At 49.0% G+C, this 17101-nt stretch overlaps 2 protein-coding genes across 6 annotated transcripts; one reads left to right on the top strand and one right to left on the bottom strand.

Annotated features, from left to right (window-relative positions):
* Window positions 1–1632: 1632 nt before the first annotated feature.
* Cks1b (CDC28 protein kinase regulatory subunit 1B) lies at window positions 1633–5543 on the bottom strand. Its single transcript, XM_008854631.3, has 3 exons — window positions 5382–5543; window positions 2738–2865; window positions 1633–2142 (listed from the first exon to the last, which is right to left on the bottom strand). The coding sequence occupies exons 1-3, from the start codon at window positions 5438–5440 to the stop codon at window positions 2090–2092; spliced, it is 240 nt and encodes a 79-aa protein (XP_008852853.1). The 5' UTR covers window positions 5441–5543; the 3' UTR covers window positions 1633–2089.
* A 153-nt stretch (window positions 5544–5696) lies between these two features.
* Shc1 (SHC adaptor protein 1) lies at window positions 5697–17089 on the top strand. Of its 5 annotated transcripts, none has more exons than XM_008854665.3 (13): window positions 5697–5927; window positions 9284–9451; window positions 10004–10074; window positions 10613–10676; window positions 10804–10923; window positions 11172–11225; window positions 11407–11458; window positions 11649–11775; window positions 13495–13693; window positions 13773–13842; window positions 13925–14059; window positions 14207–14445; window positions 15523–17089. In XM_008854665.3, exons 2-13 carry the CDS (start codon window positions 9287–9289, stop codon window positions 15649–15651), a joined length of 1425 nt encoding a protein of 474 aa, XP_008852887.1. In that variant the 5' UTR covers window positions 5697–5927; window positions 9284–9286; the 3' UTR covers window positions 15652–17089. The 5 variants fall into 5 exon arrangements, with proteins under 5 accessions (XP_008852887.1, XP_008852876.1, XP_008852892.1 ...); XM_008854654.3 differs by having other exon boundaries at window positions 5771–5927; window positions 8829–9451; XM_008854670.3 differs by having other exon boundaries at window positions 5771–5927; window positions 13928–14059.
* Window positions 17090–17101: the final 12 nt, after the last annotated feature.

Below are 17101 nucleotides of genomic sequence, written 5' to 3' on the forward strand. Positions count from 1 at the left end.
AGGACCAGAGTTGGGTTCTCAGCACCTTCATGGAGGCTGACAACTCCAGTTCCAGGAAATCCTGACACCCTCTTCTGGCTATTACTTGGTGATTTTTTTTTTTTTTTTCTTTCCTTTTAGACAGGATCTCACTATGTAGCTCTGGCTAGCCTGGAACTCTCTATATACACCAGGCTGGCACTGAACTCAGAGACCTGCCTTTCTCTGTCCCCTGAGTGCTGGGATTAAATGCATGTCTCATTACATCCAGTCAAAAATGTTTTAAAATATATGTATTGGGGGCTGGAGAGATGGCTCAGCAGTTAAGAACACTGGTTGTTCTTGCAGAAGACCTGGGTTTGAATCCCAGCACCTGCATGGCAGCTAACTGTCCGTAACTCCAGTCCCAAGGGATCCAGCCTCTTCTGACCTCCGTGGGCATTGCACAACATGGGTGCACTTACCTACATGCAGGCAATACACACATACACATAAAACTTAAAAAATAAAAAGTATGTATGTGTAGGCATGCTTGTGTTACAGCACACCTGTGGAGATCAGAGAACAATTTCAGTTCTTTCCTTCCATTATGTTCAGTTCCACGGATTGAACTGAGGTGGTCACCCACTGAATAATCTTTCAGGCTCATTACACCAGCTTTCTCAAAACTTAAGTGCTGTTAACTACCTCCTTGACATTCTTATACCCAGACTACACTCCATAATAATTTTTAAAGATTTTTATCTTTTAGGGGGGCGGGAGATGACTCAACGGGTTAAGAGTACTGGCTGCTCTTGCAGAGGTCCTGGGTTCAATTTCCAGCACCCACATGCAGCTTAGAATGGTCTGTAACTCCAGTTCCAGGGACTCCAACACTCTCTTCTGACCTCCGTGGACATTGCACAACACAGGTGCACCTACCTACATGCAAGCAGTACATATGCCATATGTGTGCAGGTGCCTGTGGCAGCCAGAAGAGGGTGTGGATCCCCTGAAACTAGAGTTCCGGATAGCTATGAGCAGTCCAATGTAGTGCTGGGAACTACACTCTGGTCCTCTGGAAGAGCAGCACCTTCTCTTAACTGCTAAGTCATCTTCCAGCCCACTCCAGAAGAATTAAGTTAAACTCTGTAGGAATGACTTAGGTGGGCATCAGTACTTGGAAAGTTGTTCAGATGATTCTAATACTCAACCACATTTGAAATCCACCTCCAGCGGTTAGTCACAGTTGACAAGTCACAGATACTGGAGTCTTCCTGAAGTTGGAGCACATAAACAGCCTCTGGCTGACAGTCTCCTCCCTTTACCTTTGGATGCTTCTGAACATTAGGACTATGTTAAAGGTAGCACCCTTGCCTGTACAAATCAGTTCATTTGTTTTGGTGAGATGAGGTTGTCCCATTATAATCATTATCTCAGGCTAGTAGTCAAAGTGAAATATATTTCAACAGATGTTTCACAGTAAACATGTGTAAAACAGATTTTATATCCATACATTTGTGTGTGTGTGTGCGTCTGTGTGTGTTATTACTATGCCCAACTAAACCTCATTACTGCAAAGAGCTAAGTTTCCATTATCAAACTGAAGGGCATATATTAGAATGATATTAAGTATGATAGTCCCCTGGGGGGAACACGTTTATAATCACAGCATTACATTATAAAAATTTACTCTTTAATCAAGGCTTGTAACATGGAACAGATTTGTCAAATAAAATGGAAAGTTTCCAATACACTGAAACATAAATCCGTAAGTCACCATAAACCCATAAATACAACACCAATTCGGAAAAACAAAACAGCAAATTTACACAATCCATATAACAACCACAGTAGATGCTTCTTCAATATGGCAAATGTAGTCTGCTGGATCCAGAGTACTCTATGGCTTCTGGGTCACACTCAGATACAGAGCACCCGTCTGACAGGGCTGTGGTGTTGGTGGCTCTACTTGAGAAGCAAAGCACTGACCAGCACATTCAGACAGTGTACTGAACATCCTTTAAATATAAAGTGAGAAATAAGAAGCAACTAAGTCATGCTATCAGAAAGATGCTAGAGAGTAAGGACAGCTGTGTAAAGCTTGAGGCTGAAAAGTGGTTCGTCAGCTTCATTTCTTTGGCTTCTTGGGCAGTGGCCTCCGGAACAGTAAGATGTGAGGTTCTGAAAGAGTGAGTGAAATCTGAGAGAAGCTCACACCAGTCTATGTACAACCTATAGTGTATTCTACCATCACCACCCAGCTACACCCACTCAATCTTTGTAACTAAATTAAGATGTAAGCATATGGCCTTAGAAGCAGACCCAGAAGTCTGGCCTTTCTGCCAAGTACGGAACTGCTCATCTCAGTTCTTTTCTGTTTGTACAGCCCTGGGGTGTCCTTTATTAGTTTTGCCTGGCAGCTGGGTGTCTGGTGTCTTATCAAGAAACATAATTTCCTTTGCTTATTTGGAACACATCTAGTTAATTTGCTTTTTAATGGAAAACAAAGCAGGGGCCACAATCAGAGTATATGTGGTCTTAAAGAGTACTCTCAAGCTCATTCAAGTTTTTTTTTTTAAATAATAGGTTATCTCTGATCTTTGTAGACATTTTACTTTATTATTTTTTGTCCCTCTAGTTTGTTTATATAGCTAATGTGGGAAAGAACCCAGTAAATCATTCCCTATTCCCTCTCTTGCTTTGGGTTATGTAATCTTATTCTTTCAATTTCTGAGTGTAGCAGTCTTCCATGGTTGCTTTTAGGCATTACACTGACCTGGTTCATGAATCATATAATGGACCCATCCCTGACTCTGCTGAACACCAAGGTTTCTCCATTCGGATTCAGACATCAGATGGGTTTTAGGGACCAGCTTGGCTATGTCCTTGGGCAACATGACATGCCTGTAACAGAAACATGAGGAGGTGGGGTATTTCTATCAGTAGTGGCTGTCAGAGAAGTGCCTATATACAAAGAAAAGCAGGGGAGGAAAAACAGCTGGGTGTGGTAGCTCATGCCTGTAACCCCAGCACTCAAGGGGCTAAAGCAGGAAGGGCTACTCCTTGCAGCCCCAGCTGGCCTTAAACTCACAGAGATCCACCTGACTCTGCCTCCCAAGTGCTGGGACTACAGGTGTGTGCCAGCTCTAAAAATGTATGAACCATTTTAATGATAAATACTGATGATATGTACTTTCTGATTTTGTGGACCTTACAGTCTTATAGTTGGTTACCCATATAGGACTGGTGAGGAAGAAGTTATTTTGTCTTTTTTTTTGGAAACAGGGTTTCCCTGTAGTCCTAGCTGGCCTGGAACTCACTATGTAGACCAGGCTGGCCTTGAACTCACAGAGACCCGCCTGCCTCTGCCTCCCAAGTGCTGGGACTACAGGCAAAGATTATGGAGTGGGATGTGGAACTGTCATAAGAAACATGTAAATGTCTATCTCAAATCTCATTACCTAACTTTTAAAGGATGTATCACCACACCTGGGAAACTTCATGCTTTCCTAACCAAAGGTTAGTGACAGAAAGTTATTATTCAGCTGAACATGATGGCAATATGCCTTTAATATCAGCACCTGGGAAGCAGGGGAAGGAGGATCTCCATGAGATTTTTACCATGCTCAACGAAAATATGCTAAATGCACTCTATGGAGTAACAAGATGTTCCGCTCAACAGAGATAATTCTAGTCCAAATGTCTGAAAATAACTAGCATTCTAACAAACCCCATGCACAAAATTTGGCTTCAATACATAGGACCAAAAAACTTTTTGAGATAGGGTCTCACTGTGTAGTTCCAGTTGGCCTGGAACTCACTATGTAGACGAGGGTGGCCTCAATCTCACAGAGATCCACCTGGAACTAAAGGTCTATGCTACCATAGCTGGCCAAAAACCCCCTTTCAAACCAAATGCTACTGCTAGAGTTACATCTATCTTCTGGCAAATTTCTCGTGGCCATGCAAATGTTATATGCATATAGTTTTAGTTACAACATGGAAATAGCTTAATATGAAAAGCAAGGATCCAAGGAAGATGTGGGTGTTTTTCCCATCCAAGTATTAACGAGCTTGACCTGCTAGCCTCTCTGAGATGGAGGTGTCATGCCTGTACACTGGTGTGGAGTTTTCTTACCAAAAAGATGGTTATATATTTGTCAGTATACACCAGTTCTCCAGAGTACCCAAACCCCTGAACTAGGCTGAGTGGAGACACAGAAAAGTCAATTTCCATTTTATGTTCTTTAGTTGAGACAAGCAACAACCTAGAAAGCTGCCTTAGGTATTACAAGTCATGCAGATTAGTGTAATATCAACCTTTGTAGAAACACTGCCTTTCCTCATTTTCCAATTTAAAATTATTCTGGACTCAGCACTATCAAATCCAAATGCTTGCATTCAGTGCAGGGATTTCTTCCTCTACAACCTTGGCAGATAGCCAGTGTTTTTGACTCTAAAGATTTCAATCAAGAGGTGCTTTCTCTTTCCCCCATATCCTCAAGAGTCTCATCTCAGGCATTTCCCTTTGGAAGATTCCCCTAACTTTCCTTCTTCCTTGGCCTGTAGCTCTACCACATGTATCAAGTTCTTTCTGGGGTCTGTCAGCTTCTTCCAAGGATTTTTAACTTTGTGACAAGCACAATCCATGCACTGTTCTCTTGAGATAGGGTTCCACTTTGTAGTCCAGGCTGGTCTGGACCTTGTGTAATTCCTCTACCCTCAGCCTCCAGAAAGATTATAGGGAGTGAACCACCGTATCCGCCTTACCTTGCACCTCAGCAGAACACTTGAATCTAGTAAGCACGCCACGACTCCTCAAGTATTGAAGGCATCTACTACTCTCATAGTCAAGTGTCTTCTCTATATCATGGGAGCCCGCGTTTTAAAACAAGGCCAACCAGGCTCCTTATCTTTTTCATAAGTTAATAAGCAACACTCAAACGCTCTCAGAATTCTCCTGGTACTGAGCATGAAGAAAAGTTCAACTCTGCTTCTGCTATACGAGCCCAATAAGGTTTGAGACTGGTCTAGAAAGCCCCAAAGCTGAAGTTGGTGAGGACGCTAACCACGCTTCTTATGAACAGAAGGCGCATTCCCCTTTCATTGTTTTGCAGAACGACGCCCACCTTTCGCGCAGGCGCCCTACGTTTTCAACAGCACATAACCATTCCGTTAACCTCACGCGCATGCGCAAAAGAAACCCTGCTTTCCAACACCCCCCCCCCCCCCCCCCCCCCATTTTCAACAGCACATAACCCTTCCGTTAACCTCACGCGCATGCGCAAAAGAAACCCTGCTTTCCAACCCCCCCCCCCCGCCCCCACCTCCGGGTTCCCGGCCTTAGTCTCGGTTACTAACGCCTCGTGCTCTTTTATGAAGGCGCACAACCTCGCTGTAGTCCCCGCGCCGGCACTAACCGGTACTCGAACTCCTCATCGTCGTATTTGTCCGAATAGTAAATCTGTTTGTGCGACATGACGGCTCTGCGAGAGCGCGAACCACGCGCTCCAAAAAGCTCCGGGCAGCACACGCTCCCACCCTTCTTGGCCTCGCTTTCAAACACACCGCCCGGAAAGCCTATTGGTCTTCCCGTCTTAAGGCGGGACCACTTCACTCTGAAGTCCCTGATTGGCTTCCATTTGCCTCTCCTCGAATCCTCATTGGTCTGCCGGCCTTCAGTTTCTGAAGAATGAGCTGGATCTAAAGCGGAGCTCCTATTGGCTACCTCTGCTCCTGTGCGCCTTCTCGCGCTGTCATTGGCTGGCTCCCGAAAGTGGGCCGAGGGGAGGCGGGACGCTGAGATACAGGGTCAGGGGTTAGTGAGGCCGGAAGTGAGAGGAATAAAGTTTCTCTGGGGAGGCCCAGGCTGGGGAGAAAGTTGGGGCAGCGACTTAAACAGGCAGTGGCCTGATCCGGAACCAGATTGGCCCGCGGTGCGGTGCGGGAACTCCAATGCGGCCCTGGTGAGTCCGGACTTTGTCCCTTCTTTGGTAACCCACTCCTCCTCCCCGGAACCCCTCTCCCGGGACCCTACTTCCGGCCTTTATTTATAAGTCCCGCCCCCGAGACCCCCTCCCCGGAAGTCCCACCTCCCAACTTCAGGGGGCTCCCCGAACCCCGACTTGTCTTTATGGTCGCGACCACACCCTGCTGTCCAGCTTCCCTGGAAGTCCCCAACCCCAGAGGTGCTTCCAAACTCTGCGCTGGAAACCCTGCATTAGTCGGTCCAGTTCTCTGAAACTCCGCCTCCTCGCGATTGTCCGCTAAACCTGTCCAAAGCCTGGCTTCTAAAAGGGAAAAACTTCGCTTCCGAAGGAACGACTCGTCTAGGCTGAAGTTACTCCTCTGAGGGGTCCCGCCCCCTCTGAGGCCCGCCCCTTCCGCAGTCCACGTCTGAATGTTCTGTAGCCCAGCCTTTGGGAAATCTGCACTCCTAGGGACGAGGTGCCTTTAGGGGATTATCCCTGTCGGGCTCAGGTCCACGCCGCACATCCCAGACGCCCCACCTTTTATTTCCCTCTCCTTTCTTTGGGCCTTGGGCTCAGTTTTCCCGAGCTCTCTTGCTCCATCAGATGGAAGGTTCAAGTTCCCATCTACGGTAGCGAAGAGTGAGATTATTGGCACCTTTTTTTCTCCCCTAACCTCTTTCAAGGGTGGATCAAGTTGAAGAGGCTGGGTTTAGGAAAACTTGGTTAAAGACTCCAGGCCCATTCGTTCCTAGGATGGACCCCATCCCCGAGAGAGCTGTTATAGGTGGTGCCTTCCCGTGGCTGGATAGGACTGAGCATTGGTTGGTGTGAATCCAACGGGAGGGAAAGTTTTCCTACCACTAGAAAACTGATTTGGAGTCTTGAGTAGTTGATAACGCCCTTTTAGTTGTTTTTAAGAGACCCTTGTCTGGCTCTTCCCCACTCCCGGACCAGAAAGCTCTTTGGCATTCATCCTGGCCCCACTGGTCCGGCCTTCCCTCCAGGAAACATTCCTGAGGCTTTCGCCATTTCCTTCTTCCTGCCCTTGGGCCTCCTCCCTGCTGGGCTGAGAAGCCCCCCCCCCCCCCCCCCCCCCCCCCCATCTTTGTTATGAGGAACTCATAGAGTTTCCTGAGATTAGGGAAGGACTAGGCACAGCAAATTTTCTTGTCCCTCCGCTGTGGCCTCCTCCCTGTCGGGCTGAGAAGCCCCCCCCCCCCGCCCCCATCACCTGGATGTAGTCCAGTTGGCAATCTTCTGGCTTTCTATGCAAATTTAAAGGTTCATACTTCCTTTTTCTTCCAAATGTGCACACCTGTTGGTCATTCCTAGCCTCTGGGTATGAAAGCTCCCAAGGAACCCCATCCCTAGCAACATCTTGATGAGGACATCTTGGGATGTGTTTGTGTAACTGGAAGTATGCGGCTGTGGCAGAATCCTTCATTCTTTCCATGTCTAAGAGCTGAAGCCTTTAACAAACAAGTAAACAAATGAGTGGCAGAATTTCTTTGCAGGATTGGAGGGGGTGGGGTCCAGTGACAAAGCCTTCCTTGGGATGAGAACTAAGATCTGGGGAAAGATTGAAACATGGTACTTAACACATTTTAAGTGCTAGTATTGTTAATCACAATAATCATAGGTTGTTCTTATCCTCCAAAATAAACCCAAGGGTAATTTGGAAGTGAGCCTATTCTGTGTTTTGGTGACTTTCTGTAACTTCCTCTATGACCTTCCTTAAGCAGAGAGTGCTATGGCAGGAAGTTGTGGGTGAAGGAATAAGTTTGGAACTGTCATCTATTTCTAGCCATATCCCAATTTCTGGTATCTCTTTCTTCTGTCTTCTAACACAGATTTGTCAATAAGTGACCCCATTATCCCTTTGTGGCTTGTAACCCCCAGTTCTCTTGAAGAACTGTTCTCCTACCTCATAGGCCAGACCCCTCCACTAGTGTGAGTGACCTGCTGAGTGTGGGGGGCTTAGAACTCTATTCTTTGTAGTCCAGGGATTGGCCTTAACTAGTACCTGACCTCTCTTCTCATCTTGCTTTCCCCACCAGGCCTGTGGAGAAGGGGGCAGAGTAATGCTTGTCAGGGAGTCTGTTGCTCCTTGGTAGATGCCATATGTGGAGAATAGGCCTGACCAACATGTCCTCTTGCTGTAGCCTGATGCACCACCCTAGTCGGACTATCCCCCATGCTTCACTTTCACTAGCTTTGCCTTTCTTGCTGGCCTTGCTCTGCATCTGCTGGTACCACTTCCTCCCTTCCCCATTTCCAAGCTCTAGTCCACAGCTGTTGTGGCAGAGGATGCTAATGGCTCAGGCCCCCTGGGACCACCACCCCACTGGATGTATTAATGATGGGGGTGGTCTGGGTTGGAGGATGAGGGAATCAAGAATTCAGCCAGGACAGGAAGGGAAATGCTGGGCTCTGGGATCCCCTCCCTTTTCCACCAGCAGTGGCTTCTGTTTCCTCCCTCATTCCTCCTAGCCTCTCCTGGCTTCCTGCTCTCTTTGACCTGCTCATGTCCGGTTTGGATTAATCCAGAGTTCCTCTTATCTCCTTTCTTTTTTTCCTGCTCCTCCATCCTTCCCTCCAGTCCAGATAACTAGTTGTTTGTACTGAGCAAGGGAAAGGGGTACGGCTAGCTACCTCTACCTTAGGTGGGGGTGGGATTGAGCTGGCTCAGCCCCTCTGAGCCTGTGAGTCAGCACTGTCCTTGGGATTGGTCTCTCCTTAGTTCCCCGCCCCTGGGGAGGAGCCAGTTAGCTCTGGGTCCAGCCTGTTCTCCTCTGCCATAAGAGGCTCCACGCTGGGATGGCCGAGGAAGGGGCCTGAAACTGGCTAGTTCTCATCCGTGGGAGAGCAGAAGCTACTTGTTCTTTGCCTCCCCAGGACTTCTGTGACCACTGGGCTGCAGGGGTCAGACCAGGCTAAGGGCCTGGGGAGGGCCCCTGCCTGGCCCCCTTGCCTGAACTGGCAGGGGGGCCAGGCCAGGGAGCAGTCGCCTTCTCATCCCAGCCATGGATCTTCTACCTCCCAAGCTGAAGTACAACCCACTTCGAAATGAGTCTCTGTCATCGCTGGAGGAGGGGGCTTCAGGGTCCACTCCCCCGGAGGAGCTGCCTTCCCCATCAGCCTCATCCCTGGGACCCATTCTGCCAACTCTGCCTGGGAACGATAGTCCGACTACCCTGTGCTCCTTCTTTCCCCGAATGAGCAACCTCAAGCTGGCCAATCCTGCTGGGGGGCGCCTGGGGCCTAAGGGGGAGCCAGGAAAAGCCGCTGAAAATGGGGAAGGGGTTGCTGGGGCAGCTGGGCGGGACTCAGGCCTCCTGCCCCTCCTCCAGGACATGAACAAGCTGAGTGGAGGCGGCGGGCGCAGGACTCGGGTAGAAGGGGGCCAGCTGGGGGGCGAGGAGTGGACCAGACACGGGAGCTTTGTCAATAAGCCCACGCGGGGCTGGCTGCATCCCAACGACAAAGTCATGGGACCTGGGGTTTCCTATTTGGTTCGGGTGAGTGAACATCCTGTCTTCTACTCCCAGACCCCATCCAGCCCCTCTGCTCACTCCAGCTTTGCTGGGACTTCCTGCTCTTTCCCAACAACTGCTCTGTGTTATTGTCCTGCTTCTTAAAACCTGCCTTATTCCTTTTCCAATTCTGTACCCTTAGTCCTAACCTGGAAAATTTCTGCCTTGGCCCCCTTTCTTTGGCACTGTCCCCCCACTCCCAGCTTAGCACAATGCTTAGCACATCAGAAACTCTTAGTTAAGTGTTGAAGGAATGAGTGACTTCTTGATTAGTCCCTCCAGACTCCTCCCCTTTTCCAGAGATGTTTCTCCATCCTTCCCAATGCCTGCTACTCCTCTCCCCAGTGTATGAGGTCCTCATAGGTGGCCCTTTCTTCTCTTCTCTTTCTCTGTCATACACTTTGTGGGGTGGTGGCCCCAGGCAGTGGGAAGACTACTTCACCTTCACTTTCTTTTGGGACCACATAGGGAAAAACCCTAGAGCCCTCTGGGAGGGACTGAGGGGAGGCAGCTGACTGATTCTGCCCTTCTCCTCAGTACATGGGTTGTGTGGAGGTTCTGCAGTCAATGCGAGCCCTTGACTTCAATACCCGGACTCAGGTCACCAGGTTAGTGGGGAGGCAGGTTAGTGGGCAGGAGGGTGGATTATGGGAGTCCTAGGATTAGGCTGCAGAAAGGAAGAGGAGGGAAGTAGAACATTTGGTGGTGCTGCTGATGGTGACTTCTCTTTGGGTGGTGAAGAGACTGAGAGAAAGTTATAGAAATAAGTCCAAGTCTGAATGAAAAGAGCCAGCTGTGGCCTCGAGTCCCACCTTAGCCAAGCCAGTCTTGAAGGTTGTGAGAAGGCAGTGGATGGAACTGGAATAGAAAAAGGGGGTAGGTGGAAGGTTGTTGCTGCTTTGGGAAAGGGAATGGAACATTTGGTAGCTGGGAAGAGGTGGGGATAAATTCATTGAGGCCCTAACCCAATCATCCAGGAAGCGGCCTCTCAGTGTCATCAAATATTAAAGGCCTTTAATTCAATCCACCATGACAAAGAGCCTGGAGTGCCCTGGGAGTCTGGCCTGGTTTTCCCTTCCCCCAGCTCTGTGGCAGCCCCAGCCTATGGGAGGCTGGTGGTAGGTCTGAGTACCCCTGTTTCCCCAGGGAGGCCATCAGTTTGGTGTGTGAGGCCGTGCCGGGTGCCAAGGGGGCGACAAGGAGGAGAAAGGTATGTGGGGTTGCTGGGATGTGGAGGGCAGGGGGAAGGCTAGTACAGGGCATATAGAGAGAAGGCAGGAGTGTGTTTTCTTGATGTTGGGAACTCTCAGCTTCTGAGACTCTGGGTCTTTCCCTAGCCCTGTAACCGCCCACTCAGCTCTATCCTGGGGAGGAGTAACCTGAAGTTCGCTGGAATGCCAATCACTCTCACTGTGTCCACCAGCAGCCTTAACCTCATGGCCTCAGACTGCAAGCAGGTGGGTGGGGTTGCTCAAGGGGACCAGAAACACTGATGGGAGGGTTAAGGGTTAGATCTGGGTATAAGAGGGTTGAAACTAGGAGAGAGGCCTCAGGAGCAGCAGGAGAGTGGGAAGGAACAAATTAGGAGGAGAGAATGAGACTGGGGTCCAGGGTTCTGGGCTAGGGGTGGGAGTACCTACTGGGCCTTGAGGCTGTCTAACATTTATCATTCCCTTCCTTCTCCATCCCCTTCCCTCATCCTCAGATCATTGCCAACCATCACATGCAATCTATCTCATTTGCGTCCGGTGGGGATCCGGTGAGTTGATTTATAGCAGAGATGGGGGTGGGGAGTAAGGGACTAGGGGTTGAAAAGGCACTGGATAGAGAAGTGGGGGGTGCTAGGAATGTGGGAATATCTGAAAAGATAGAATCTTAAGGGTCAAGAGTAAGAAGTTGTACAGGTTAGCTAACTGGTCTCCTCTGACTCTGTACTCTAGGACACAGCCGAGTATGTCGCCTATGTTGCCAAAGACCCTGTGAATCAGAGAGGTGAGGCTTGTGGAGACAACTGGGTGGGGCCATTTGTCTTGAGAGGCAGGTGAACAAAACCTGGGGTCACCTTTACCTGCTCTTACCAGCCATGCTGATAGGTTATCCTACAGAAAAGGATGGGGGTCCTTGCCAGCATCTCCTCCCAGCATCCTATCTCAGAGCTCACTGGCAGCCTCTGTTTCCCCAGCCTGCCACATCCTGGAGTGTCCTGAAGGGCTTGCCCAGGACGTCATCAGCACCATTGGTCAGGCCTTTGAATTGCGCTTCAAACAATACCTCAGGAACCCTCCCAAGCTGGTCACCCCTCATGACAGGTAAGCCAGAGGGAAGTGTGGGGCAGCTCTTGGGCCTTAGCCTGGGCTTGGTTAGTAGGTTTGTTCTTCCCATGTTTGAGCTCCAAGGGGTTCAGGAAAAGAAATGACCTATATGCCCCTGCTTCCCACTTCCTGCTATTTTAGATTTTCAGTGGCTCATCAGGAAAGTTCTTTTGAGGCTCTGCCTGCTGCAGGGAGTTCTTCCTTTTGTTTGCCTGGGGCAGAGCTATATTCTAGCACCTCTCATGGCATCTCTTTCTCTGGATGGGCTTTGAATTCTCAGCATCCTTATTTTTGACTTATCCCTATGTTCTTATCTACTTCCCCAAGATTTATTTATTTGTATGAGTGTTTTGCCTGCATAGATGTAAGTGCACCATGTGTCCTCCAGAAGAGGACATTGGATCCCCTGGAGCTGGGGTTATAAATGTGTGGAGTGATCTACCGTATGGGTGCTGGGAACTGAACCTGGGCTCTGTGTTCTTCACCACTAAGCTGCATACTTCTCCAATCTTTTGTTCTGTGGTTTCCTGCCTCTGAAGGCTATTAGGAATTTGAACTGACATTAGGAGTGGTGCTGCACGTGAGAAGCAGAGGCAGAGACAGGCAGATCTCTTGTGAGTTTGAGGCCAGCCTGGGTCTACATAGTGAGTTCCAGGCCAGCCAGGGCTACATAGTGAGACCCTGTTTCAAAAGAAACAGCAACAAAAAAAAAGGATTTGGACTGGGAGGGTATCTTTTTCTTTTTTGTGTATATGTATTGTGTGCCTGCATGTTTGTATGCATGTTTTCATGTGTGCATGTAGAGGTCTGAAGTTGATGTCAGGTGTCGTCTTCAATTGCTTTCCACTTTATTGAGATAGGCTCTCTCACTGAACCTGGAGCTTGCTGTTGCCAATTCCTGCTAGTCTAGCTAGCCAGCTTACTCTATGGATCCTTTGTCTCTGCCTCCTGAGTGCTGGGATACAGGTGGCCACCATGATTGCCTGGCTTTTAATGGGTTCTGGGGATCTGAACTCCTGCCTTCACACCTTATCCCCTGAGCCATCTCCCTAATCCCAACAGTTCTTTTTTTCTGAGATCCTACCTTTCTCACCTCAAGCCTAAAGAGATAAACTGTAGTCATCTACAGTTGAGAACTCTGTATTTCACAAGAGCCTAACCCATTTGGACATCCTGTGTTCCATAGTGCTTCCATCCCTTTTAGGAGACAGCACAGCTGTCAAGAGTATGAATCGTCCAGTCAAACCCAATTTATATCTTACCTAAAAGGAGTATCCTTTTAGTTCAGAGACCTTGTGTGTACAAATCTCTTCACCCTTGATTTGTAAAATTTCCTCATTTGTCAGGGCTGGAGAAATGGCTCAGCTGTTAAGAACACTGACTGTTCTTGCAGAAGACTGGGGTTCGAATCCCAGCACCCACATGGCAGCTAACAACTGCCTGTAACTCCAGTCCAGGGGATCAACAGCCTCTTCTGTCCTCCTTGGGCATTGCAGGACATGGGTGCACTTACCTACATGCAGGCAATACACACATACACATAAAAATAATATTTTTAAAAATTTCCTCATTTGTAAAATTGTGGAAGGCATTAAGACCAGCCTTGTAGGGTTACAATACACAGCCTCTGGTCTGATCCATATTCCGTTCCCTCCCCGGATCTCTTTGTCACCACACATTTACACCTACCTTCTCACTCCATCCTTCCCTTCTCAGGATGGCTGGCTTTGATGGCTCAGCTTGGGATGAGGAAGAAGACGAACCACCCGACCATCAGTACTATAATGACTTCCCAGGAAAGGAACCCCCTCTTGGTGGGGTGGTAGACATGAGGCTTCGGGAAGGAGCTGCTTCAGGAGCTGTTCGACCCACTCTGCCCAGTGCCCAGATGCCCAGCCATCTGGGAGCTACACTGGTAAGTTGCTTGGATAGAGATGGTCGGGTCAGGAGTGGCTGGTTAGGGCTTTGGTTTCACTTGATTTTTATCTCTGTAGCCTGTAGGGCAACCAACTGTAGGAGACTCCGAAGTCCGAAAACAGATTCTTCCTCCACCACCCTGCCCAGGTATAAAGGGTTTGGTGAAGGGGGCAGAGCTAGGGGTACAGGAGGCAGGGTTGGAATTGCTGTAGAGTCTGCCTTTCCTTAGCAGGCAGAGAACTTTTTGATGATCCCTCCTATGTCAACATCCAGAACCTAGACAAAGCCCGGCAAGCTGGGGGCGGGGCTGGGCCCCCCAGTCTTGCTGTCAATGGCAGCACACCCCGAGACCTTTTTGACATGAGTGAGTTTGTGTCTTTGTTGCCCCACCTTCCTACTCTGTTCCCCTCTTCTGTCTACCTGCTGTCTCCTCCCTGGCCTCCCTTTCCTGAGTCTGGGTCTAGGGCGTATGTTGGGCTAGCCAATTCTAGCCCTCTCTCTACACCCCTAGAGCCCTTTGAAGATGCCCTTCGGGTGCCTCAACCTTCTCAGTCTATGTCCATGGCTGAGCAACTTCAAGGGGAGTCCTGGTTCCATGGGAAGCTGAGCCGGCGGGAGGCAGAGGCACTGCTGCAGCTCAATGGTGACTTCTTGGTGCGAGAGAGCACCACTACACCTGGCCAGTATGTGCTCACTGGCCTGCAGAGTGGGCAGCCCAAGCACCTGCTTCTGGTGGACCCTGAGGGTGTGGTAAGTGTGGCAGGGGTGTGGGCAGCAGTGGCAGAAAAGGTACCTTTTCCTTTCCTCGTTGCTTTCTAGACTTTTCCTTGCTAGAAGCTTTCTTTGGGTCTCCTTGCTCATCTAGGTGCCTGGTTTAAGGTCCTTTTGCTTCTGTCCCTGAGTCTAAGCTTTTGTTTACATTTCTTTATTGTATGTGTGCACGTGTACATACATGGGCATGTGCATGGCATAGTGGGCCTTTGGAGGTCAGAGGACATCTTGAAGGAGTTAGTTCTCTCCTTCTACCATGTGATTCCCCTGGATTGACCCAAGTTGTTAGGCTTGGAGGCAAGTACCTTTACCCGTTGAGCCATCTCACTGGCCCAGAGATGTGTTTTTTTTTTTAATCTTTTATTTATTATTTTTATGAGTGTATTGCCTGCATGTGGGTAGGTGCACCCTTGTTGTGCAGTGCAAAAGATGGCATTGGATCCCCTGGAACTGGAGTTATGGACAGTTGTTAGCCACCATGTGGGTGCTAGAACTGAACCCAAGTTCTCTGCACGAGCAGCCACTGTTTTTGACCACCAAGCCATCTCTCCAGCCCCCAGAGCTGTGTTTACAGTTCTGACCAGTGCCCATATCCTAGACCTTAACCCTATCAGATCTCCATATAGACCCCAGATTTCCTCTTGTAAGAGGAGCTAGGGGCCTCCCCAGCTCCTTAGGCCCCAGGCTGTGTCCTCTCTTTTTCGAACTGCTATACTGCTCCTGACAACCTTGGTTTCTTTCTATGGCAATTTCAGACTTCTTTGCTATCTTTTTTGTACTATGCATCCTCCCTTGAGACAAACTATCTTCCTTCAAGTCAGAGTTTTTGTTCCTCAGTTTCACCATTTCTGGGCTGATGTCTCCATCTTTTCCCAGTTCACTGACCTGCCCATTCCCACACTTGTGAATAGCCTCTCTGTCGAGATAATCATGGCTGACACCTCCTTGCTCCCATCTTCTTCCCCAGCCCTCTTAACTATTCTTTCTTTCTCAGTCTTGGGGGCCAAGATCTTACTGAACTTTCTGAATTAACCCTCTTCTTTCCCACCTTCTCAGGTTCGGACAAAGGATCACCGCTTTGAGAGTGTCAGTCACCTCATCAGCTATCACATGGACAATCATTTGCCCATCATCTCTGCAGGCAGTGAACTATGTCTACAGCAACCTGTGGAGCGGAAACTGTGATCGGTCTAGGCTTCTCTCCTAGAGGATACCTGCCAGCCCCTTCCACTCTATTCCTTAACCCTCAGGACCTCTGTTCTGTGGGTTTGGCCTTGGGTGGGAGCTGGGAAGAGTGGACACTGGGTTTAATGCCCACCTGAGAGAGAGGGTTTGAGTCAGGAGCCTGGAGTAGCAGTCTGCTTCTCCCCAAACCTCACCAAAGTATTAATGTACAGAGTGGCCCCCTTGCCTGGGCCTTTCCTGTGCCAACCTGATGCCTGTTCCCCAAGAAGGTGGGTGCTTTAATGAAAAATGTCCTGTGGTGATAGGCCCAGTGGAGCAATCACCCTTCTGGGGAAAGGGAAACAAATCATACCTCTGGCCTACCCCTGGACTTCAGGGTACCCCAGATCCCTCTTAACATATGCCATCCTCTATGTCCCCTGTTAAAACTTCGTGCCTTTGACTATCTCCTAGGTGTACAGATACTTTGCAGTTCTCAGGCCCCTGAACTGGGGACAGGGGTGCTGACACCTTGACTTCTGTGACCCTGTCCTCTTGCTCAGCACCACTTCCAGTTTGGGGGGGAAGAATAAGGGTAGGAGTGGCAGCTATGTCCTCTGCCTTCTGGATATACAGCCTTTAAGAGATTTCCCCAGAGCCCCACCTCCTGGCCAAGGGGGAATTGGACCCTGCTCTTGCTCAGTGCCTCCTGGCCCTTTCTTCCAAGGAGCCTGTATAGGTTTCTTAGGCCTGCCCCTCCTGTGTTGCATGTGTGGTCTATTCTACAGCCAAAGCATAGTCCTTTTCTGCAGCTCCACCCCATCTCCCCCTTCTGGGCTGGGGGTGTGTGACTGAGCTTGGGCCTCCTATATGTACAGATAACCTCCAGGTGTGGTTTTGTGGAGGCACTGCCACTGAAGCAGGAGACAATCCCAGGTACCATCTGTAGACTTAGAACTGCACTCATTTTCATTTTACATGCATACATTTTTAGGACTACATTTATTTTTAAGTTTTGTTTCTCATGGCTTACTTTTGAGCACAAAATTATAATTGATAACATTTATACATAACCTTTTTGACTTTTCCAAGCCCTTTTACAACTGTTGGTGTTTGCCTCCCTCTGGCCTGGAGGTAACTAGGACCGACAGGACTTTTGTTTTTTTATTTTTCCAAGAGAAACCGGAGATTAGAAAACCTGGGTCTCTTAGGACAAGGCAGTAAGGCAGAAGGTTGGATGCACGGTGTCGTGGGGTTGTGATGTGGCAGCTTGCTGCTGGTATTGCGTTCCTTCTGCCTGTGGGCTGATATGACTGAAACTTGCTGCGCACTCTTTAGGCCATACGAATAAGGGGGAGCCGAAGGTTTTCAATCTCGGCCTTCGCCTTTTTCGGTTTGGGTCTTTCCGGAGTCTCTCACACCAAAGGAAGAGCCTTCATTAAAGTCTGTATTTCTTCTACTCCGGCCTCTC

This window comes from Nannospalax galili, unplaced genomic scaffold, assembly GCF_000622305.1.
Source record: "Nannospalax galili isolate Female #2095 unplaced genomic scaffold, S.galili_v1.0 scaffold591, whole genome shotgun sequence".
NCBI classification, from domain to species: Eukaryota; Metazoa; Chordata; class Mammalia; order Rodentia; family Spalacidae; genus Nannospalax; species Nannospalax galili.

Coding starts and splice junctions, on each gene's coding strand:
- Cks1b (XM_008854631.3), bottom strand. CDS start 5,440: ATGTCGCACAAACAGATTTACTATTCGGACAAATACGACGATGAGGAG. Junction 2,866..5,381: donor GATGAGGAGTTCGAGTACCG/GTTAGTGCCGGC, acceptor TTTCTGTTACAG/GCATGTCATGTTGCCCAAGG. Junction 2,143..2,737: donor TTATATGATTCATGAACCAG/GTCAGTGTAATG, acceptor TCACTCTTTCAG/AACCTCACATCTTACTGTTC.
- Shc1 (XM_008854654.3), top strand. CDS start 8,957: ATGGATCTTCTACCTCCCAAGCTGAAGTACAACCCACTTCGAAATGAG. Junction 11,776..13,494: donor CTGGTCACCCCTCATGACAG/GTAAGCCAGAGG, acceptor TTCCCTTCTCAG/GATGGCTGGCTTTGATGGCT. Junction 14,446..15,522: donor TGGTGGACCCTGAGGGTGTG/GTAAGTGTGGCA, acceptor CCACCTTCTCAG/GTTCGGACAAAGGATCACCG.